Source organism: Amphiura filiformis, chromosome 8 (assembly GCF_039555335.1).
Source record: "Amphiura filiformis chromosome 8, Afil_fr2py, whole genome shotgun sequence".
NCBI classification, from domain to species: Eukaryota; Metazoa; Echinodermata; class Ophiuroidea; order Amphilepidida; family Amphiuridae; genus Amphiura; species Amphiura filiformis.
The window spans coordinates 22,303,723-22,328,620 of NC_092635.1; the positions used below are offsets into that span (position 1 = coordinate 22,303,723).

Here is a 24,898-nt window from a genome sequence, read left to right on the forward strand (position 1 = left end):
TTTTGGATATAGAGACCTTTGTTATCCCTATTTTTGATTTTTTCACTTTTTCAAACCTATTTTCGATATAGAGACATTTGTTATCCCAACTTATGATTTTTTCACTTTTCAAACCTATTTTGGATTTAGAGACCTTTGTTATGCCTATTTTTGAGTTTTTCACTTTTTCAAACCTATTTTGGATATAGACACCTTTGTTATCCATATTTTGATTTATTCACTTTTTCAAACCTGTTTTTGTTTGGAGATCTTTGTTATCCCTATTTTAGATTTATTCACTTTTTCAAACCTATTTTGGATATAAAGACATTTGTTATCCCTATTTATGATTTTTTCACTTTTCAAACCTATTTTGGATTTAGAGACCTTTGTTATGCCTATTTTTGAGTTTTTCACTTTTTCAAACCTATTTTGGATATAGAGACCTTTGTTATCCATATTTTTGATTTTTTTCACTTTTTCAAACCTATTTTGGATATAGAGACATTTGTTATCCCAATTTATGACTTTTCAAACCTATTTTGGATTTAGAGACCTTTGTTATGCCTATTTTTGAGTTTTTTCACTTTTCAAACCTATTTCGGATATAGACAGACACCTTTGTTATCCATATTTTTGATTTATTCACTTTTTCAAACCTGTTTTGGATATAGAGACCTTTGTTATGCCTATTTTTTAGTTTTTCACTTTTTCAAACCTATTTTGGATATAGAGACCTTTGTTATCCCTATTTTTGATTTTTTCACTTTTTTCAAACCTATTTTGGATATAGTGACCTTTGTTATCCCTATTTTTGATTTATTCACTTTTTCAAACTATTTTGGATATAGAGACATTTGTTATCCCTATTTATGATTTGTTCACTTTTCAAACCTATTTTGGATTTAGAGACCTTTGTTATGCCTATTTTTGAGTTTTTCACTTTTTCAAACCTATTTTGGATATAGAGACCTTTGTTATCCCTATTTTTGTTTTTTTCACTTTTTCAAACCTATTTTCGATATAGAGACATTTGTTATCCCAACTTATGATTTTTTCACTTTTCAAACCTATTTTGGATTTAGAGACCTTTGTTATGCCTATTTTTGAGTTGTTCACTTTTTCAAACCTATTTTGGATATAGACACCTTTGTTATCCATATTTTTGATTTATTCACTTTTTTAAACCTATTTTTTATATAGACACCTTTGTTATGCCTATTTGTGAGTTTTTCACTTTTTCAAACCTATTTTGGATATAGAGACCTTTGTTATCCCTATTTTTGATTTATTCACTTTTTCATACCTATTTTGGATATAGAGACCTTTGTTAACCCTATTTTTGATTTTTTCACTTTTCATACCTAGACCTTTGTTATCCCTTTTTTTGATTTATTCACTTTTTCAAACCTATTTTGGATATAGAGACCTTTGCTATCCCTATTTTACGATTTATTGAATTTTTCAAACCTATTTTGGATATGGTGACCTTTGTTATCCCTATTTTTGATTTATTCACTTTTTCAAACCTATTTTGGATATAGAGACCTTTGTTATCCCTATTTTTGATTTGTTCACTTTTTCAAACCTATTTTGGATATAGTGACCTTAACTCGCAAACGCAAAATCGGAATCGATTGGGAATAAGCTTTTTTCGTGGATATCTACTGAAAAATGTCATAAAAAGAGGATGCTAAATCACGAAATCCTCCTTTAAGCATTTCCGACGGTAATGTTTTCCTAAGCCTTTTAAGAGCGCCCCATGAATGTGTGCCAAAATTGCTTGCCCCCCCGTCTCGGCTTGCCAAAATTCCTCCCCCTTTTGACTCCCCAAAATGTCTTGCCTCCTCCCCCCCCCCTCATTTTTACCCTCCCACCAGGGCATAAGTATCAGCATGATAAATCAGGCACGAGTGTCGGCTAAAATTCGGAATGGTGCTGTTCATATCTGAAAAGTTTATAGTCTGAACTTGTTTCAAAAAAACAATTTTAAATTAAATTTTAATCTTTATTTAAGAAAGTGGTGCCACCATATTAAAATGGTTTTACATGGGGTAGGAAAACAAACTTACTTTCCAGGAACTGTGCTTTCATGTATGAGTACGAGTAGGCCTATTACGTGTATTTCAATGGGACTTTATTTAGTGGTGTGCGCCCTTGACATCTGGTTGGGCGCATAACACCAAATCTTTTAGCTGTGATGTTTACCTGTGTCTAAATGCTTAAACCTGGTGTGAAATAACGCGCAACACTACTGGATGTGCATTCATTTTGGGGCCTTGGCTGGGTTGTATGGATACTGTAAGCCTGCGGCAGCCTTTGGAACTGCAGGTGCTAGGTGTGGAAACTGCAAGACAGGTAGGTTGACACTACAATGTAGCATTTAAAAAGCCTAAATGTACGATCTTTGGAAAGGAGGGGGAGTCTTGTTAGGGGGGTGATCTCGAACCAAAGTTTTAAAATACTTGTGAAAATCATTGTAGTGACTTGGTATGAGTGGGAAAATGGCCTTTATTTCGTTCAATTCGGGCATTTTACCCCCTGGACATGGCTTCTGAAGTTTTCCCGTTTTTACCAATTTTAGTGCATTGTAATGTACAGTATTGTTAGGCTTACATGTTAGCTAATTAAAGTTTACGGGTGGCTTCAAAACTCAAACGCTGGTTGACCGGTAGTTAGTGGCGGTTGAACCGCATTTAATATTGTTTAGAATAATACAAACCGGATCCAACCGGGTAGAACCGGGCGGAACTGGCAAGCAACCGGCGGATGTGTTTTGAAGCTCTCCCTATAAAGAATGTGATTTAACTTACGACAATTGTTTTCAGTGCTTTCAGACTACCTAATAATAAGAATTCCTGATGTTACTGATGGAATATTCAGAAATATTTTAATGGTAAGGGTTGGTTGGATTCTGAATTTTAATCTCTTAATTCAGTTTAGCTGAATTGCGGCGGGAAAACATTTTGACTCCCTAATCCAACCTCTTCCACAAGAGTATTATTAAACATTTCCTAATTGAAGAAAATCAGTGTAGGTAATCATTGGTAGTGGGGAAATATGTCAAGATCTTGCTAAAAAAATATAAACAAAAATTTTCCAGCCGGGGGGGAGGGGTGGATGCAACTTGTACATCAGCCTGGGTAACCACCCACTCTACTTCTGTCGTGGAGGCGGCCATATGATCGGAAACGAATGAAATATCCATGACAAGAGGCCATGAAAATCTGTAAAATTGTTGATCAGTGACCCGTGACAGGCAATTTTTCCTTGAAGATTAACATGGAAATTTTTCAGTTATTTTCAGCCATTTTATTGAATATTATCTTTGACTTTCCCCATGCTCCATATGAAGGTTCTACAGACCTTCAGCATTGGATCCCTTATAAATGTACTCGCAACCATTTATCACCCATGCTGTGCCACTCTTCAGCACCGGTGCATCTTTTGCTTTTAACCACCTGATAACATAGATGGGTGTATAATACTACTGACTACTATAATCAATGGAACTTTGACCTCTTGGGGTCATTTCATTTCTATTTTGTTGATTGGAAGAAATTTTGGCCACATGTGTGAAGTCAAAATTTTTTCCTAATTTCGTCAAAATGTAGTCAATTTGATTTTGCTAGGTGTCAATCTAGACTGAAATGGAGTCATTCGCATGATTTCCTTGATTACAGCAAATGTCATCCATAAACAAATCATACATCCGCCACTTATTCATATTTGCCTAAATTCTTCAAGCATAATAAACAACCACATCTCTTTTTCTGAAAATAGCCACATCTCTTGAAGGCCATCACAAGAAAGTCATGAATATGCAATTAAAGCAGATCCCTATTGCCAACTTTGGAACATGTCTATTTGTAGCCCAATGTTGTCACATTATATATAGCACCCAGTTTTGGTTCTTGGGCTCGAAATATTGCAATTAAGATTGTTTGTTTTAAATATGGAACATAAAATACCCAATTCTAATCTATACATTTACCCTACACAAATTTGGGCACATTATTTATGGTAGAGACTTGATCCAAGACGCCGAAATTAATTATTCCTCGTAAGGGGTGGTGCAATAATCATGTGTACCCGGGGTGGTCAATTCTCAAAATGGTCTGCCAAAAATCGCTTGCCCACCCTCCCTTTTGGCTGTGCAAAAAACACTTTGCCCCCCCCCTTCGACCTTTGCCCACCCCACACCCTTTGGCATGCCCCAAACAAAAGATTCTTTGCCCCCCTCCTTACACATACATGATTTTGGGGAACCCAAGTTTAAAACTGTAGATTGTCTTATCATATAATGCGAGCACAGTGAGCAGGAAATTTTGCATATTTGAACATTTTTCCTACACCTGCCAAAAATCGCTTGTCCCCCATTCAACCTGCCAAAAAGGCTGCCTTTTTTTGCCTGCCAAAAAATCATTGTCACCACCACCCTGCCACACACACACACACCCACCCCACTTAATTGACCCTGGGGTACACATAAATATTGCACCACCCTTTATTCCGTGTGGTGGCTAAAAAGCATTACGTACCACCTTCCATGCGTATTGGTGCAACCCACAAATATGACATCTATTATGACGTCATTGTTATGTCAAGTGGGGGTGTTGGATCTTTCCGTTTTTGATATCAAAAGAATGAAAATACTTTCCGATATACATTGATACCATTTTGTAAAAGATTTAATGACAAGTGATGTTTCAAAAGTAACATGGAAATAATATGGTTAACCTTATTGTAATTGGCCTTATATGGCCTATGCTGAAACATGCAAAAAAGCTCGATATCTTCAGACCCCATGTCCAGGGGGTAAAATAACCGAATCGGATGAAACAAAAGGCATTTTCCCACTAACACAATGCCACTACAACTATTTCCACAAGTTTTGAAAAAATACATCACAAAGTGGTTCAGAGATCACCCCCCTAGTCTTGTTATCCCTATTTATGATTTTTTCACTTTTCAAACCTATTTTGGATTTAGAGACCTTTGTTATCCCTATTTTTGATTTTTTCACTTTTTCAAACCTATTTGGATATAGAAACCTTTGTTATCCCTATTTTTGATTTATTCACTTTCTCAAACCCATTTTAGATATTAAACACCTTTGTTATCCCTATTTTTGATTTATTCACTTTTTCAAACCCATTTTAGATATAAACACCTTTGTTATCCCTATTTTTGATTTTTTTTCACTTTTTCAAACCTATTTTGGATGTAGACACCTTTGTTATCCCTATTTTTGATTTTTTCACTTTTTCAAACCTATTTTGGATATAGGCCTAGAGACATTTGTTATCCCAATTTATGATTTTTTCACTTTTCAAACCTATTTTGGATTAAGAGACCTTTGTTATCCCTATTTTTGAGTTTTTCACTTTTTCAAACCTATTTCGGATATAGACACCTTTGTTATCCATATTTTTGATTTATTCACTTTTTCAAACCTATTTTGGATATTGAGACTTTTGTTATGCCTATTTTTGAGTTTTTCACTTTTTCAAACCTATTTTGGATATAGAGACCTTTGTTATGCCTATTTTTGAGTTTTTCACTTTTTCAAACCTATTTTGGATATAGACACCTTTGTTATCCCTATTTTTGATTTTTTCACTTTTTCAAACCTATTTTGGTTTTGGATTTAGAGACCTTTCTTATCCCTATTTTTTATTTTTTCACTTTTTCAAACCTATTTTGGATAAAGTGACCTTTGTTATCCCTATTTTTTATTTATTCACTTTTTCAAACCTATTTTGGATATAGAGACATTTGTTATCCCTATTTATGATTTGTTCACTTTTCAAACCTATTTTGGATTTAGAGACCTTTGTTATGCCTATTTTTGAGTTTTTCACTTTTCAAACCTATTTTGGATTTAGAGACCTTTGTTATGCCTATTTTTGATTTTTTCACTTTTTCAAACCTATTTTGGTTTTGGATTTAGAGACCTTTCTTATCCCTATTTTTTTTTTTTCACTTTTTCAAACCTATTTTGGATAAAGTGACCTTTGTTATCCCTATTTTTTATTTATTCACTTTTTCAAACCTATTTTGGATATAGAGACATTTGTTATCCCTATTTATGATTTGTTCACTTTTTCAAACCTATTTTGGATATAGAGACATTTGTTATCCCAATTTATGATTTTTTCACTTTTCAAACCTATTTTGGATTTAGAGACCTTTGTTATGCCTATTTTTGAGTTTTTCACTTTTTCAAACCTATTTTGGATATAGAGACCTTTGTTATCCCTATTTTTGATTTATTCACTTTTCAAACCTATTTTGGATATATAGACACCTTTGTTATCCCTATTTTTGATTTTTTCACTTTTTCAAACCTATTTTGGTTTTGGATTTAGAGACCTTTGTTATTCCTATTTTTGATTTTTTTCACTTTTTCAAACCTACTTTGGATATAGTGACCTTTGTTATCCCTCTTTTTGATTTATTCACTTTTTCATACCTATTTTGGATATAGACACCTTTGTTAACCCTATTTTTGATTTTTTCACTTTTCATACCTAGACCTTTGTTATCCCTTTTTTTGAGTTTTTCACTTTTTTAAACCTATTTTGGATATAGAGACCTTTGCTATCCCTATTTACGATTTATTGAATTTTTCAAACCTATTTTGGATATAGTGACCTTTGTTATCCCTATTTTTGATTTATTCACTTTTTCAAACCTATTTTGGATATAGTGACCTTAACTCCCGGCCTTAACTCGCAAACGCAAAATCGGAATCGATTGGGAATAAGCTTTTTTCGTGGATATCTACTGAAAAATGTCATAAAAAGAGGATGCTAAATCACGAAATCCTCCTTTAAGCGTTTCCGACGGTAATGTTTTCCTAAGCCTTTTTAGAGCGCCCCATGAATATGTGCCAAAAATTGCTTGCCCCCGTCTCGGCTTGCCAAAATCCCCCACTTTTGACTCCCCAAAATTTCTTGCCTCCTCCTCCCCCCCCCCCTCATTTTTACCCTCCCACCAGGGCTCATAAGTATCAGCATGATAAATCAGGCACGAGTGTCGGCTAAAATTCGGAAGTTCATAGGCCTATCTGAAAAGTTTATAGTCTGAACTTGTTTCAAAAAACCAATTTTAAATTAAATTTTAATCTTTATTTAAGAAAGTGGTGCCACCATATTAAAATGGTTTTACACGTGCTTTGTTTCAATGTTAATGTAAATATTTACTTGTAAATGATAGTTTTAATCTAAAAAACGTTTTATACTTTTACTGTTTGTTATATTGTTTTGTAACTTTGACTACACTGTATGTTCAGTAATTGTCAATAAAATCTGATTCTGATTCTGTATGAGTACGAGTCGGGGTACGAGTAGGCCTATTATGTGTATTTCAATGGGACTTTATTTAGTGGTGTGCGCCCTTGACATCTGGTTGGGCGCATAACACCAAATCTTTTTAGCTGTGATGTTTACCTGTGTCTAAATGCCGAAACCTGGTGTGAAATAACGCGCAACACTACTGGATGTGCATTCATTTTCATTTTGGGGCCTTGGCTGGGTTGTATGGAGGTGCTAGGTGTGGAAACTGCAAGACAGGTAGGTTGACACTACAATGTAGCATTTAAAAAGCTTAAATGTATGATCTTTGGAAAGGAGGGGGAGTCCTAAATTTACGGGGGTGGGGGTCATACAATTTTGGAAAGAAAATAGGGGGTGGGGTTATAAAATTTTGTGATGACCAAAATGTAGGGACTATTAAGGGAGTCACAAGATCATCAAGATGACCACAGAGTGTGTTTATTTTATTCAAAAAGACTGATTTCAATACAATTATTGCTTGTTTAGGCCTATAGGGGGTAAGGTGGACATATTGTAAAATTGGACGCATTTGCTCATGTCATTGTCTGCCCTGTACAAAGGGATAGGAGCTGACTGTCCTCAAAACAGACTTTTTTGGGTTCATCCTACGATAAAAAAATAATTACTCAAGTGAGAGCAACTTAGAGCCTATCATTCGATAGCTTATTTCATGCTTTATTTTTCCAATATAAATTTAGAATTTATAAGTTTGATTAATCATTTGCGTTTTTAACTTTAAGAGTGCATACTTTTCACGATTTGTGCTTCCCTACACAGAAAAAGTTCACATATTCAGCGCCTTTCGTCAAAAGAGGGCTCTGTTACTAAATAATGACATCTATCGCAGACTTTTAGATTGTTGATTCTGATTCGTTAATATCTAAGCTAAAATATAATCTAACAATTATTGTGATTGGTCCTCATCTTGGGTTTGCGTTTTTCAGAAACCTGTCAGCATCCCCTAACTTCAACACATGTTTTATGAGGCGATTTCCTCACAAAACTAGGTATAGGAATGTCAACCCTTTGATTATGCAAATTTATGATCTCACTGCATCCAGCTGGGTTGTAAATATCGGAATATGTTATTATAACTTCGAAAATATAAAGAAACTGTCCCAGATCAACTCAATAATATTTTTATAATAATAATATTTATATAATATATTGTTTCAGTGTTTTACATTTCTTAAATTAATATTATTTAGTGGCCAATACTTAGCATGTTTATGCTGGTAACCAAATGGTGTGTACATCCTATTTCTGTGTTTCCATGTATCGTATCACAACTCTCATCGAATTATATTAATATCTCACCGCTAATATAGTAAAATACGTCTTTAAAATGTGTGCTGACGCTTCAAAATACTTTTCTCCACAAAAGTGTGACATTTTTATATCTCTAAAACAATGCATAACGCCAACATTTGAAGGATTTCCAGACATGGTTCTACATATCCAGTGCAAGATACACTTGCATATGCTCTTATGGATCAGTTCATTTTGTCACGGGGAGTACTGACACGATTTCAGGGTTTTAGACTCTATATATATCACATGATAAATTGCTAAATGATTGAACAACATGTTTCCTTCGTATTTATGTATTTCCTGATGAACTAGCTATAAAAGTGTACAAGTTGTACATTATACTGTTTGTATATATATATACTTTTATAATGATTATGCAGTGTTGAATACCTATTGTCAATAATGGTATCACCCAATTACTATGTCCACGCTATGTGTGCACAGACCTGCCAGAATGGGGTTATCAGTGTGTGCATGCATGCATGGGTGAATTTGACTTCTCTTATATGCTTCAAAACAGGGAAAAGTTTACAATATGGGGGGAGGGTCATAAAATTTTTGTTGCTGAAATAGGGGGCTTGCAATTTTATTGACGGCAACTTTTTGTAAATTTGGGACTCCCTTCCGCACCAAAAATTAATCCATGGATGATGGAGTCTTTATTATTACTTATAATCACGCGTGCCAAGACATCTGAAACGCAGCGAATTCAAGAACACCACCGCACATGCGTATGACCTTTTATAGCCTACGTCTCGTATCATAATCCTACTATCGTTGAAATAAGAAAACGTACCTCATCACAAATTCACTCACCTTGCGATCCTACATCGCCAGTTGAAATAAACTCTCAAAACTTCCAAAAAGACCTTTGTTATTCCCCCGGGTTAATCCTCAAAACAACGTATACCGGTATAGCTTCATTAATAAAAAATTGAAAGTAGTATGACCCATTATTGAAATTGTGTTTGATATTTAAAACGGGTGATAAATGTCAACAAAAAGCATTTTTCTCACCCGCTATTCGCCGTAGAAGTGACGTAGTTAATCGGATTAACTACCATAGCAATAGATGAATACAATTTTGACTATATCGCCCTTCACTACAACGTTTACGCGGTACCGATGCATTGATGCATAGATTGTCAAAGAAAGGCTGATCACTCGCACCTGTAAGATTAGTATCTTGAAAAAGAGCGGTATATTGTATTCAATCGATCTATGTTTGCTGACATACACAGGTGATGAGTGCAATCTGCTTGTAGTGCAGGGCGATCTAAAATTGTATTCATATGATTATGACGTCACTTCTACGGCGTATCTAGCGAGCAGAACGCACATGGCAAAATGGCGGGTCTAAGAACTCCTTCGCGCATGCGTCAAGTTCATTCATAAAATTAGTGTTTGTTAGGATCGACGAGCGTCAGACCGACACAAACTGCCTGTGTAGGAGACTATAATAAAATACATCATGACGTCCACGTTGGAACCATTCAGGCCCGTAGCCAGGATTTTTTGGGGGGGGGTGCTGATTTTTAAAAAGTGGTCTTTTTCCAAGGGGTGGGATAAATTTTGTGAAAAGTTTACTTTCTTCCCCAAATTTGGACCTTTTTTGACCAAAAAAGCTTTAAAAAATTTGATTTTTTGGCTTTGTATATTTTTGCAATTTTTTTGGGGTGTAGTTTATCGCACCTCTGCACCACCCCCACCCCCCAGCTACGGCCCTGCAACCATTCCCCTGGCAACCATTGGAGTACAGAAGAAATATTCATTTACGGGACTGAAGCAATATGGCCATTTCTATGTTTGTACCGGGCATTTTTCGACACAGAGACTTCTACAAAGTCTTCTAAAGTTAAGCAAAGGGTTGCATTTGGGATCACATTTTTAACTATCACTAAAATGTTTCGGAGATGAGGTGCGCTAAAAGTAGACCATTTCGGGGGCTGTATTAGTGTATTTGGTGTACATGTCACGTTTTGAACAATGAGTGAAAAATCTACATTCGCGGGTGAATTATAGCGACGCTGTTGTAGACAGCCGTTCCCGGAAGAACGGCTGTATACAAGTAGACACAACTTATAATAACAGGAACTTAAGGGTGTACCCGGGAGGGTGTACTACACCCCTGGCCAATTTTGTGCATATTTTTGCATTTTTCTCAAAAATTATAGCGCATTCATAACCTCATTAATATCGCAGCAAGTGCGATCCAATCATAGATAATAACTTTTAAATACGCGGACGCTTAAATGCAGGTCATTGAAAAAGTATAATGACCGCGTCTCGTGGCGTAGCTAAAAGTACGCTCTACAATGACCGTGTTACGTGGCGTGTTACGTGTTCGAACAATTCTACGCGGACGCTGACCGCCATATTTGGACATCGCATGATTGCGTGCTAGTGTGATTGGTCGCTAGCGGTATTTCCTTAATGGGCTATTCGATTTTTTACAGGGAAAACGACAGATAAAGTTAAAATTGTGTTCTGTTTTCAAATTAAAAGAAGAAAATGTAGCGTAAATTGAATAAAAAAAAAGTGAAAAGTAGCGAAAGTTATGAATGAGGTTAATGACTTTGCATCTGTTATTTTTCGGGTATTGTGAAATATCTCAACATTGTGCTTTGGACCTCGGGATATTCCTCGGTTCCAAAGGACAATGTTTAGATATTTCACAATACCCTCAAAACAACTGATGTGCAGTCATTAACCTCTAATTGGTGACAAGTAAGATATGTATCACAGTGTCAACAGCCAGCAAGGCCCCGCTAATTAGTGTATTGCTTTTCGAGTTAGTGTACTGGAAACAAAACCTGCGTTTTACCTGAAAACAAATCGAATTTTCTATAATAGTAACACCATATGTGGTACTGATCATGCGCAAATCGTAGAATAGAAACTAAGCGGCAGGCTCTATGGCAGAGCTATGGTATCTCATATCATGTAAATGGTATGCTTAGCCTGAGTCGCTCGGCCTTTCTCGAACAAAATCGCCATGCGTAGCTTTTGAAAAATGAGAGGATTCATTTTTGACACAAAGATATAGGGATGATGACGCAGTGTGTATATTACAGGGGCAAGGACTACAACTACTGCATTGGACATTTTATTTCAGCACAGACAACAGTTGTGGAGTTACAGTCAAAAATGAGGGAAAACCAATATTTGATCAATAAATCAATAACTACTTGCCTTGAGTTGCTGAATTTTCAGCGCAGTAGTTGTAGAGTCCTTGCCCCTATAATATACATATCTTACTTGTCACCAATATGCTATAATTTTTGAGAAAAATGCAAAAAATAGATACAAAATTGGCCAGGGGTGTAGTACCCCCTTAAATACGTTAATTGTCCTCTAAAAATCTGATACTATGATCTGTCCAATGGAAAGTGGTCCGAATTTTGGGTACAATTCTGGTTAACCCTTTTATGCGCTAGCGCCCTAAAAGCAACCTTTTTCAAATTTTTTTATGCTTTTTCAATTTTTGCGCCTTTTTATTTGCTAATTGTTTTGTCGCCTCCTTCGTTTTTTGCCGCCTTCTTCTTCCGCCGCCCTTCGTTTTTTGCCGCCTCTACTTTGACCCCGGGGGCTGGGCGCTCAAACCCCAAAATATGCGCATGCTGCGCATCCTATTTTTTAGAGTTGGGGTTAGGGTTCGGATTATGGTTATACTTGTTCCAAGGATGATACCCTGGCCTCAGTGGTGTAGCCAGTGCCGGGGGGGACCTTACTCCTTACCCCCATCCCCCGCTCATCATGGCCTTCGGTTCATCTAAGGCCATCAGTAGAAGAAGGGTGTTGGTGCAAAATGGGTCAACAATAGACAGTTTTGTGTGCACTGCTTTATATGCAGGGTGAAGAAATAAAGAGTACATATAGCATAAATAATTCAAACGTGACCCTCTTCCCTTTAGGCTGTTGCCACATGAATGATATTGATATAAAAATAAACATATATTAAAGTGTGTTAAAAGATTCAACAATTGAAGAGTTTTGTTGCAAAACCCCAACATCCACTTGAGCAATTTTGAGAAAACATCAAAAATCATTCAAAAAAGTACTGATATATGGGGGTTTGCAACAAAAGCAGTTTTGGGCGGGATGCTTGGGTAGGATGAGCATCCCGCCAAAAACTGTTTTGCTGAAAACCCCCTTATATCTGTGATTTTGATTTTTTGATGTGTACTCAAAATTGCTCAAGTGGATGTAAGGGGTTTTGTAGACAATGCCATAGTTGAATTTTATTAAAAATATGTTATTATTAGTCATGATGAACCCATTTCGTTGAACTCAAAATTATACTGATGTTTATTAAAATCAAAGTATTCAATAGTTAAATGGTCATAAAGAGTTAAAAATATCAGATGATTATTGACAATAAAAGTAATTCAATGCAATATTATCTTGCATAATTATAATGGCTCACTTTAATACTGAACAATTCTGATTTTGGAATCTACCAGTTTATTGATAGCGAACCCCGAAAATCCGACTATGGACTTTGAATTTTAAGCAGAACTTTACCCCGGGACTTTGCTCTCTAAAAACACACTGTCAAGCATACTTGTTTATCAGTCCATTAACCACAAGTACTAAGCATGGTATAGTAAGCTATAGTACAAGACGTGCTAGATGTTTGATGAGAGATAAACTTCCGCGTCAACACAAAAGCGCCGCAAATACCACAGATAGTTGTATACGGTGTAGTTAATGGTAATGGCGCGGCCGGAAGATTTAAACCATAGCGAGATATGGGCGACCAATCACAAGGCAGATCCATTTAAAGATGCATTACATCATGGCCAATTTTAGTTAGGCCAGAAATTGGCCTAACTCTCCATAGAGTCCCGTGTTAAAAATCTTAACCGCAAGGCAAAGTCAGTAGTCCACTTGGGAAGCTAACAAACAGAGGGAGTGCGGTGACTGTAAAGATCAGATACAGATGTGAAAATCTATCAGTTGCACACAAATCAATATAAATCAGAGTTTTATGCTTAAATGTAATAGCCAGAGTATGCAAAATGGGCAAGTGGACTACGGAGAAGTCTAGGGGTTTTGCAACAAAGCTCTTCAATTCATAATTTTCGTTGGTATAAAATATTTCTGTGTGTACATTTACAAATTGTGCCCCCTCCCCCCGGGTCTGAAATCCTGGCTGCCTGCAGTGCCTGGCCTTGTTCAACAGGATCAGTTTGCATAGGCCTAGAAGTAATATTCAGACTTAAACCTTTTCAACATGCACTTTATATTTTTTTGTATAATTTTTCTTTGCGATTTTTCTTGTTCTCTTTGAAATAGTGTATGAGCCTGACCCCCTCAGATGGGGTGTTTGGTATCAGTTGAGGGAGGGGCAAAGCTGTACTGCATGGGCTACATAAAAATGCCTGATACAATAGCAATTGAACCGGAGTAGCTTTTGGCAGGAAAAGGTCATTGAACTTTACACAGGGTCAAATTTCAAACTTGCTCAAATTGTGTTAAAAATCATTCCAATGTATTCCTCTAGCCATAAGGATTCAGAAAATGTATAGTTTGACCTATCTAGGTTATTAACAAAAAAAGTCAAAGCTCAAATGTTTGTTTTGATAAAACAATTCAAATAAGGATAGGATTGCACAATCTAGGGTGTAATGCGTCAAAATAGGTCAAAATCAATAGGCCTCAATGGTACTTGACTTTTTTTACTATGTTACGAAACATCCTAGATTGTACAATCCTATCTTTATATGAATTGTTTTATCAAACAACCCCCCTGAACAAATCCTAATTCCTGGTGCATGTGAGTACTCATTTTAACATCAACTAAACCTACATGTACATACATTCCATAGGGTTTCATATTGAGCAATTTCAAGATTCTTTTCAAAAATATTTTCCTTGCAAGTGCAAAATCACTGACATTAATTTGCATATGCTGTCTATAAATAAGCTACAATTGTCAAGGAAATACTTCCTTAAATTAAGGGATCTAAAATGAGCGTTTATTGCGTTTCGATAGTATTTTTTGTGGGACATGAGAGCACCTCAGACCTATCGAATTGCATTCTGAATACGAAGCATTTCTTTGTGATATCAAATAATTTTCAATTTTTGAAAATCACAATATAATACAAATTTTATGACAAATTATAAAAATTTGATATTTTTCAAATTGTTGATATATAACAGTCCTCGAAGTAAATTATATAAATCTAATGATATATTCTTAAAGTGTATGTAGCAGGAAGGAAAAGCCGACGGTCAATTGAAAATTTTGACCTTTCATATTGAAGATATGGATTTTTTCCCAAAAGACCTATTTTTTTTGGTGAAAAAAAAAAAAAAATCCATATCTTCAATACTGAAAAGGTCAAAATTTTCAATTGATAAACTTTTCATCCCACACACACTTTAAGTATAAATCATCAGATTTATAAAGTTTACTTCAAGTACTGTTAAATATCAAAATATCAATTTTAATAATTTGCCATAAAATGTGTATTAAATTGCAATTTCAAAAAATCAAAATTATTTGATATCAGAATGACATTCTTCGTATTCAGAATGCAATTCGATATGCAATTCTGATGTGCTCTAATGTCCCAAAATAAATACTGTCCAAACGTTCATACCCCAGCCCTTAATGCTTTAATTAACAAATATCCCTTTTGTATTTGTGTTTTATTCTTTTCCACCTAGAAAATTAACCAAGGTGTCTTCACAACTCAGCAAGATGCAATCTCTTACAAAAATGTTGTTGTTAGGCATCCTTATCATCATCTTAAGTATTAATATCATACATGCGAGTGGTGTAAACAAGGAAGAACTCCCTGTCAAATTACAACTCACCAAACAACTACTCACCAAACCAAGGGAAGGTAAAGGAGACCAGAGGCCTAACATAGTTTTTGTCATTTGTGATGCCATGGTGAGTTTTTGTTTAAAAAAATATCAAGAGTTTTGTCAGTTACTAATTGATGTGCAATTGTCATAATTATGTTGTTGTCAGAGACCAAAATAACCCAATTTGCCTTAGGTGTCCATAAGTGCATGCCCCCATGGCTTTGTCTTTATGCTCCTTCAAATGTGTAACTTTGTAGACATCATCATGTTATTGCCTATGCCAAATTGCCTTGAAAATGGTGCGCTGACCTACAAACTTTTGGTGTATTTTTGTTGCTATATTAAAAAAAAGAAACTAAGAATACTTTGTTCTTGACCCATACATCAGGGTGGAATTTCGTAAAGTACCACAGGAGTCCAAGTGGATTCTCGCAAAAGAGTTTTGCGAGAGTCCATGGATTCCCGTAAATGGATTCTCGTTGTACAATCTTGCGGGAGTCCAAAAGGTATTATATGTAGGCCTACATTAAATGCATTCAAACAAACAAATAAACTAACAAAGTTAAGTTTTTAATATATATTATATGTGTTATCATACTCTCACTTCCATATGTCATTGCATCTTTGGCGACTTTTCCTTTATATTTTGCAGGCTTTGAGTTTTAAGGCGTGTTGAACTTAAACGTAAGTTCGCTGAGCCGATCATTTCCTGCACGAGTCCACATGGACTCTCGCAATAGGACTTTACGGGAGTCTCTGCGAGAGTCGACTCTTGGACTCCCGCCGAAATTCCACCCCTGATACATGTAATTTGAGCCCATAATCTCATTGTGGACCTATATTGATCCCCATGTTTGAACCTCTATTGCCAGAAAAATAGGAATATTTAAAAATGGGTCACTCACTAAGTATCTATTATAGAAGAGATGCCCAAAAAGAAATCACAGGTAGACCAAAGTCAAAGCTTTTTATTTGTCAACTCTATCTGAAACATTTTACTGTTGTTGCCTGATATGATGTGTGCATTATTTGTCTTTTAATTTAAAGTATATTTCATTTATACATAATAGTCTACCTATTGTCTTTAACATATTGACATTCCTGATGCTTTGTTTGCAACCAGGATGGCAGACTAGTTGGACGTGATGACTTACTTCAGATGCCTAACATAAATAACTTGGCTAAGAATGGAGTCAACTTTATTAATGCCTACACCAATTCACCAATATGCTGTCCATCCAGATCAGGTATGTATGTTTACGGCTAGGCCCATAACCAGGGGAGGCATGTAGGGGGTGGATACCCCTTTTAATCTACTTGTATTAAAGGTAAAAAAACATAATTATAAAACCACCTCAAATCCCAAAAATGCCACCCGCAAAATCACAAAATTAGCCCAAGATCACCAAAAATTTCCCCAGAATTCACCAAATTTTGCATGGTGCCCCAATAAGTCCTCTTTTTCAAACATCCTCCCAAGGTCCACTTTAAAAAAAATCTGCCTGTCCCCAAAATAATCCCCTCAGCATGGACCTGCTTAAGCCTACGGCTATAGTTATGACTGGTGGAAGGGGCCCACACATTGGTATTAAATACAATATATAGATGCAATAGAATCCAGGTTACAAGACTTGGTAGGATGATAGTTATTGAACGCATATTTTATATGCGACACAAATGATTCTTTTGGAGTATCCAATGAATGAGTAAACCTATCTATGTACCTTGCAATTGGCATAGCTTTGATTTTTTCAGGTGGGGGCAAGTCAGTATTGAGGGGCGGGGGAAACTGGGTTCTCAAAACTGTCAAGGAAAAAGGTTACATTTAGTTTATAATACAATATTGCATGATTTTTATGTAGTTTTTCCTTTCTAAAAACATAAAGAAACAGCTCACCACCCCCACTCCACCCCTCACCATCTAGGCCAGGTCAATTACAAGCCACTATTAAATTAATTGTGTATTTCTCTTAATTTGCAGCATTGTGGAGTGGACGCCATACTCACATCACAGAATCTTGGAATAACTACAAAGGTTTGTCCAAAGATTATCCTACATGGGCGGTACTATTAGAGCAAGCTGGTTATAACACTAAGATCTATGGGAAAACAGACTATGTATCAGGCTCGCATTCACTAAGGTAAGGTCATATAATATAGCGCAGTGATTTATAGTACGCTAGGCACAGGCACAACACCTAGATGTTGATCCACAAGCCTCAGCACACTTTACAGGTCAGGAAAAAAGAGTAGAGCTAGTAAGGGGTACTGATTTTTTGTAGTTGCATATTTCTTCAAAAATGTCAAAATATATATTTCTTCCAAACTGATAAAATCCTATAATTTTTTTGTAAAATCCTATAATTTGTTTTAAACATTTTAATTATGTATTCTGTTCCAGCAAACAGTATGTTTATACATGTAGTTAGCCATCTATCTGCCCATCATTTTGGACAGGCGGGGTTTTCTGTCCTGTCTTGTATTGTTCAGTCTGTCCATACTCCATTAATTTATTTGGCACAAATTATCCTTATGTGAAGGAATCATACGCTTCTCCTTTCATTCAGCTTTGTGTCAAAATATGTGATTTATTATATATTTTTTTATTATTGTATTTTTGATTATCTGATTTAATGATTCCGTTCAATTAAATTTCATTTATTTTTAATTCGGCCACATGATTTTATCATTGTAGTACATATTAATATTGTAGCGTAAGTTAAATTTCCATCTTGTTCAGATTGGGTGCCACAAGCTTCATGCTCTGCGTCTTTGCGGCATCCACATCTCTTCACTTCTCATGTTCTTATATTGTATTTCTAATTATCATTAAGTATTTCTTATCTTGCATTTCCAATTGTATAACTTTTTGTGAATTGAGATGAAAACAAATAAAACTTGAACTTGAACTTATCCTCAGATGGGCAAATGTAATGCTTTTGAACTTCCAAGTTCTAAGTAGACCAGATGTACCAGACAAAATCATGGCAGCACATTTATTTGAGCTGATTGAACCCCAATAATAGGCTGTCTAGTTAATGTTTGATCGGTCAAATCAGGATAGGCAATATTATTGAATGTTGGGCAAACCTCAATTTCTAGAAGTCACTGTCAGCAAATCAGTGAATCCTGTGGCTTTAGGGTAGGTTTGGTTATGTACAATTCACTTGAATGTTTATTCCTCACAAATTTAATTCATATCCATCCCATATTTTTTTTTTAGCAATCGAATGGAAGCATGGACTCGTAATGTCAATTTTACCTTGGCACAAGAAGGCCACCCGACACCGGTGTTATTTGGTAATGAATCGACTACCAATGTATCCACAGACTGGTTGTTGCTACCAAGCATCACCCGATGGATCCAAACTAATGCAAGCAAGTCATCTCAGCCATTTCTACTTTATGTTGGATTCACTTTACCACACCCATATAACACACCATCATCAGGTAAAGCTGCTGGTGGATCCACATTCAAAACCAGTCCTTATTGGCTGAAAAAGGTGAGCTACTAATGAAGTCAAACAGACCAATAGGGGACTAACATAATGTATAGTTATATACAGTGGAAACTTGTTAACACAAAATCTGTTAACTCGAAATTCCTTACACCACAAAATATATTTTATATTATACCTTTTACATTATAATGACATGAAGCTACATGATAACAAATGTTATTATACACAATCTAAAATCTGAGGCTATGAGGTTACACTGTACTAAAAGAGGGATATAGGGTATTCTACTAAGTCAAATATGATATCTGTATAAGATATCTCCATAATGAATGTTGCATCATATTTGATTTTTCTATGGGTGTGTAATATACATTTGTGAATGCAGAAAAAAGTTGCAAATGGGCTATTCGAGTTGAAATCCATACACCCCTTACCGAAGACATGACCTTAATCCCTCATATGGGGGTGTATATTTCAAATAGAAGTCACCTATTCAGGTAACCTTATTTGAAATTTACTCTTCTGAGTAAAAGATTAAGATCATGTCTTACATAGCAGGTGTATGGATTTCACCTGGAATAAGCTGGAACTTAATATATGATCCACAACATGATGAATTTGAATCCACTGAGTTGAGCATTGACATCGAGCATGGGTGACAAATATGTTGGCAATATTTAAAGGTGAATTTGCAGGATGTGTTATACCAGGGCTGTCAACCTTTTGGAATTGCTTGGCATGAGATATTGTCTAAAATGATAAAGTTGATTAAAAATTTGTATTCGGCGCATCAGCATCGCGCTTGCATGGCGCAGTGGGGTTCCTGAGGGATGTGCCCCCCCTCAGCACCCCGGGCCTCAGCAATGGAAAAGATTCCAAAATGATGCATGAGATTTTACTACTTTGGCAGCTCTTGGCATGAGATTTACTATCTTGGCGTGAGAGTTTACTACCTTGGCATGAGAAAGTGCCCGAATGTGTGAGTGTCACGTTCGATGCATGCGAGTTGACAGCCCTGATTATAATACATTTTATTGATTTTGTTCACAGGTGAACCAATCAGCAGTGACTATCCCAAAGTGGATTCCTCTAGATCAGATGCACCCTGTTGATTACTATGAAACAGCAACAAAGAACTGCACCAGCGACTTTACAACAGACGAGATCCACAAGATACGGGCCTACTATTATGCAATGTGTGCTGAAACAGATGCCATGTTTGGTAAGTAACAAAAACGAAGGGAATAATTACTTGATCTTTTTCAGTCCATTTTGCTCACATTTGGAGTCATTTTTAGACAGTCAAGTTACGGTACCCTTACTTGTTATTTAGTCATCTAATTAGATGTACTTGTTCAGTCCAAAAAACCCTTAACATAACAAAATAACTTGCTTCACTTATACTTGCTGGCAGAGAAGAACTGCACTTCATTACATTTTCTTTACCATTTTGAAAGCATGCACATCGTAAACACGGAAGTGGGGTTCTAATTGGCCAATTCAAACATCTCACAATTATACTGAACAGCAGACCGCCAAACTGATTGGCCAATTACACGACAAAGTGTTGGTCAAGAGCGGCGCTCATGAAGATCCACATGTCGCTTATAAAAAGGGCTTCCGCGTCGACCAGAGTAAGAGGATGCTGTCCTTTTCTGAGAGCCTGTGTAACTATATGAAGTATCCAATTGACATAACACATGTTTATTGTAATGTTATATATTATTAGTCCGAATAATCAGACCCAGAACAAAATATTAATTTCTGACATGATCGTGTTCTGGGTCTGAACTGTTTTCATTCGAAATCTTAATGCCAAATTGGACAAAAGAAGCACATGGTCCTACTTCACAGTTTTTTAATCCCCTATTCATGTTGCGTGAATCACTCTATTGTGGACCATCCTTTTGATACTTGAGTATTTGGACAAGCGGAACAGTTTTGACAGGCCCTTTGTCTACCTCTCTGTTTGTAAACAAACGAGGAGGTCGAAATTGTCTTCTGCAAATACGAAAGGCAGCGTAATAGTACGGCACTAATATATTATGACACCTTACTGTGGATCTGACAATATACTTTAAGTATTTTACTTTCAGCCTTAGTCAGCTGTGGATATGCTAACTATCATGTATGTTTTCTTCAGACTGATTTTTTAAATTTCTTTATTCCTCTAACCACGCAGGTGTAATCTTAGATGCTTTGAAATCCAACAACCTTCTTCAAGACAGCTACGTCTTCTTCACAGCTGACCATGGTGATCTAGCCATGGAGCATCGGCAATTCTATAAAATGTCAATGTATGAGGGCAGCAGTCACGTACCTATGGTTGCCATGGCACCACAGAGAGACAACCTTAAGCCTGGGGTGGTGACCACTCCTGTGAGTTTGGTTGATGTCTTCCCAACATTTATGGGTAGGTTTGGTGGTTTTGATACTCAACTACACTTGGTAAATAACTTGTCAGTTCTTATGCATCACACTGAAACTTCAGCCCAATGAATTTTTAGCTGAGGCAGAGGGAAACCACCGAGTGGATGTAATCTATACACATTTTTATATGCCTGTATAAAAAATGAGCTCCAGTCTCATGCACAGCTAGCATGATGTCAGGTGGTATTAGGGGACAAGCCTCACTGAGAGCAAAAATATATAAATAAAGAACTCAAGTTGCTCTTGCCGAGTTTAAGGACATGTGTACCGAGAGGGTTCTGCACTTACATAATTATTGACAATTATTGCTGAATGATGTCCATCTACAGGGTACTTTGAAATATTCACATGAAGCAGTAATCAGTTTTCAGAAAACAAAACAAATTCCTCAACATTATTGCAAAAGTGTACGATTATCTCAGCTCAATGAATAGATAATTTCTGTGATGCAAGTTTTCCTGCATTTGTCAGAGTGCCTGAAATACTTTACTGAACATTTTCCTCAGAACTGTTGTTGATAAATAAATGAAAAGATTTCATATTTCTAGTCCAATAAATCAGTACTCACTGTGGACGTTTCGAAGTCTAGCAGACTTCTTTCTCAACACTGATGTTGTTGTGACGATCTTCTGTTTACCGCTGATGATACTGGTTGCTTATTAGCTCAGATCAGGAAGCAAGACAACATCATGAATAGGGACGAGGGGCAATACAATCTTAGTCACATATTTGACGATCTTCTTGAAAAACCAACTGCATTGCTAAGCAACTAGTATCATCAGCGGTAAACAGAAGATCGTCACAACAACATCAGTGTTGATAAAGAAGTCTGCAAGACTTCAAACGTCCACAGTGAGTGCTGATTTATTGGACTAGAAATATGAAATCGCTTCATTTATTTATGCCTGAAATACTGTAATGTTTCAGACAATATTTCCTGAAATTTGATTACTATTGCGATATATAGGTTTTGATCCATTTCAGGCCACTTGCATCTCTGGATCATAATGTATTACTACTGAATTTTGACTAAAAATGCTCAAAAAGAAAATGCAGAAAAGGCACAAAAACAAGAGAGCTTCACAAAATGGTCATTTTATTTCTCATTTCAGATATAGCCAATGTCACACACCCCCAGGGTCTGAATGGGACATCCCTCCTTCCTCTACTCCAAGACCCTACCTCAAGACATCAATCACAGGATAGACCAGACTACATATTGAGTCAATACCATGGATGTAATGTGAATATGTCATCATATATGCTGAGACAAGGTGACTGGAAGATTGTAGTGTATGGAGATGGAAAGACAACACCTCCACATCTATTTAGTGAGTATTAACCCTAACCCTACCCGTGGTTTTTTTGCTATCGGAAGGGAAAGAAGAACGAACATGGAGAGAAGGTGAAGAAAGAAGTCACTTGGTACCCCCGGGATTCGAACCCGGGACGCCTCACATGCCACGCATACAATCACCGACATGTAGCTACAGAGGTTTGGCTGCCCCGGGCAGCAATTCCCTGGGTATATATGACTTAGGCTGATTACGTCATCAAGTCACATGGAATGCATGCATGCAGAGTGGTTTTAATAGTGAGCTTTAGTGAGACTCAGTTGGGTTAGGGTTAAGGAGGCCTAAATCTAGGAAAAATACCTTAATTAACCCTAACCCTACCCGTGGTTTTTTGCTATCGGAAGGAAAAGAAGACTCAGTTGGGTTAGGGCTAATCTTGGAAAATCTGTGGATGATTTTATTCGCACCCAAAATCCTGATAAATTTGTACCTTTGGTACTTTTTGTGCTGTTTTCACCCAAAGACTACTATTTTTTATTATCATTATTTTTACTAGAACACTGTCACTGAATAAATCTTGGTTCAAAGCTGTATATTTGTTATGTTTGCAATGGTTTCCAATTTTTATGAATTTGTGAGTGGATGTGGAGATGCTGAAACAAAAACACACAAAAATAAACTATATTTTGAATGAAGAGTTGTATTGTTATATTTGGCACGAACCTTGGCCCTCTAACTGTGAGGACCTTTTTACATTGTATTCATTCAGATCTAGCTACTGATCCTGAAGAGTTGGATGATTTGGTGAACAAGGAACCTGGCAAAGTCAAAGAAATGGAGCAACTGTTGGCCAGTATCATGGATTACCCAGCAGTCACAACAAAAGTTCAGGACTACAACAAGCAGTCATTTACAGAATGGAAGAAAAGTGTTGGTGATAAATATAGTAATAAATTGGCTAATCTGAGGTGGTGGAAAGATTGGCAGAAAGCCCCAAAAGAATACGAGAAGAAAATAGATGAGTGGTTGAATAGTTGATGCCAATGTTTAATTTGACTTCCTTGAATCTTGAATCAGTGACTACGATTAAGAACAATTGAAACACTAAGATCGTGAAATATGAACAAAATCCCGGCGTTATGGGTGCTGCATGGATGAAATGTGCCAGAAAGAGTCTGATTTTACAAAACGCCCAGAGGGCTGAAGACACCACCTGGAGAATGCCACTTCAAATTGAGTAAGTCTGGGTATAATGTGCAATAATTTTCTTGCCAAAATAGACAAATTCATTCATGAAATTACCCCAAGTACTGGCAGTGCTACTATCAATACAACTACACTCATAAATCAATTGAATGAACACATTAACACCGTGTGCCATTTTTATATTGAGATCCAAATGTCTCCCTTTAGGTATGATGTCATGATCGAGTCTGGGAACTCAGGTGTTTGTCATTAATGTGTTTCTTTCAATTAAATATGTATAACTTATAAATGATTTTCAGTCACAATTGAGGTTTCAATATTTTCTTTAATTATTGTGCAACAACAAAATACATTTTTATTAGTACTCATGCATGGTGTCACTGAGATAATGACCTATTCCCAATTCCAGAAAAATACAGCACTAATTGTTTAGGATTAAAACAAATTATCCTGTTTTGTGAAATAACTGACAATAAAAGACACATTTTAATAATTTGAGGGAAAATTGGCCCAAAACATGTAATTTTGCATGTTTTCTTACAAATGTAGTCACAACATTCAACAATTTGGCACAAGTCTAAACTTTCAAAATTTGTAGTATGACTTTGAGTTTGCTTATAATTGTAATATTTTATGTTAAACTTGTCTTTCTTGATCATTGGTAATAAAAGAAAATGTGTTTTCAATTTTCAATTCAAATGTGTTTTTACGTTGCACAAAAAAAAAGTGGGCCAAAAAACCATTTTTGGGGATTTTGGGCCAAAAATGAGCCTTTTGGCCCAAATTTGACCTCACAGATGAACTTATCAAGTCTTTGCCATTCTAAATATGTATACTTTTATATACTTTTGAAGGCTGGCATTTTCAGGCGGGCTAGCGGGGACCCGCCCGAGATTACATTACCCGGCAGGAAATTCCCTGCCCGGTACCCAAATTCAAATTTTTTTTTTTTTTTTTAAAGTTTTTTATTTTTTCGGTTTTGTAGTGTCCCTGGACCTAGACCTAAATGCTAGGATCATTCATGGTTGACCTAAAAAAAAAATTTTGAATTTTG

The 24,898-nt window shown here is 36.2% G+C and overlaps 1 protein-coding gene across 2 annotated transcripts; it reads left to right on the forward strand.

Annotated features, from left to right (window-relative positions):
- Window positions 1–2,189: 2,189 nt before the first annotated feature.
- LOC140158806 (arylsulfatase K-like) lies at window positions 2,190–24,133 on the forward strand. 2 transcript variants are annotated; one of them, XM_072182027.1, is made up of 9 exons: window positions 2,190–2,337; window positions 15,309–15,537; window positions 16,576–16,699; window positions 17,434–17,593; window positions 18,676–18,955; window positions 19,964–20,135; window positions 21,096–21,326; window positions 22,456–22,674; window positions 23,408–24,133. In XM_072182027.1, exons 2-9 carry the CDS (start codon window positions 15,343–15,345, stop codon window positions 23,674–23,676), a joined length of 1,650 nt encoding a protein of 549 aa, XP_072038128.1. In that variant the 5' UTR covers window positions 2,190–2,337; window positions 15,309–15,342; the 3' UTR covers window positions 23,677–24,133. The 2 variants fall into 2 exon arrangements, with proteins under 2 accessions (XP_072038128.1, XP_072038127.1); XM_072182026.1 differs by lacking the exon at window positions 2,190–2,337 and adding an exon at window positions 7,428–7,556.
- The last annotated feature ends 765 nt before the right edge of the window (window positions 24,134–24,898 follow it).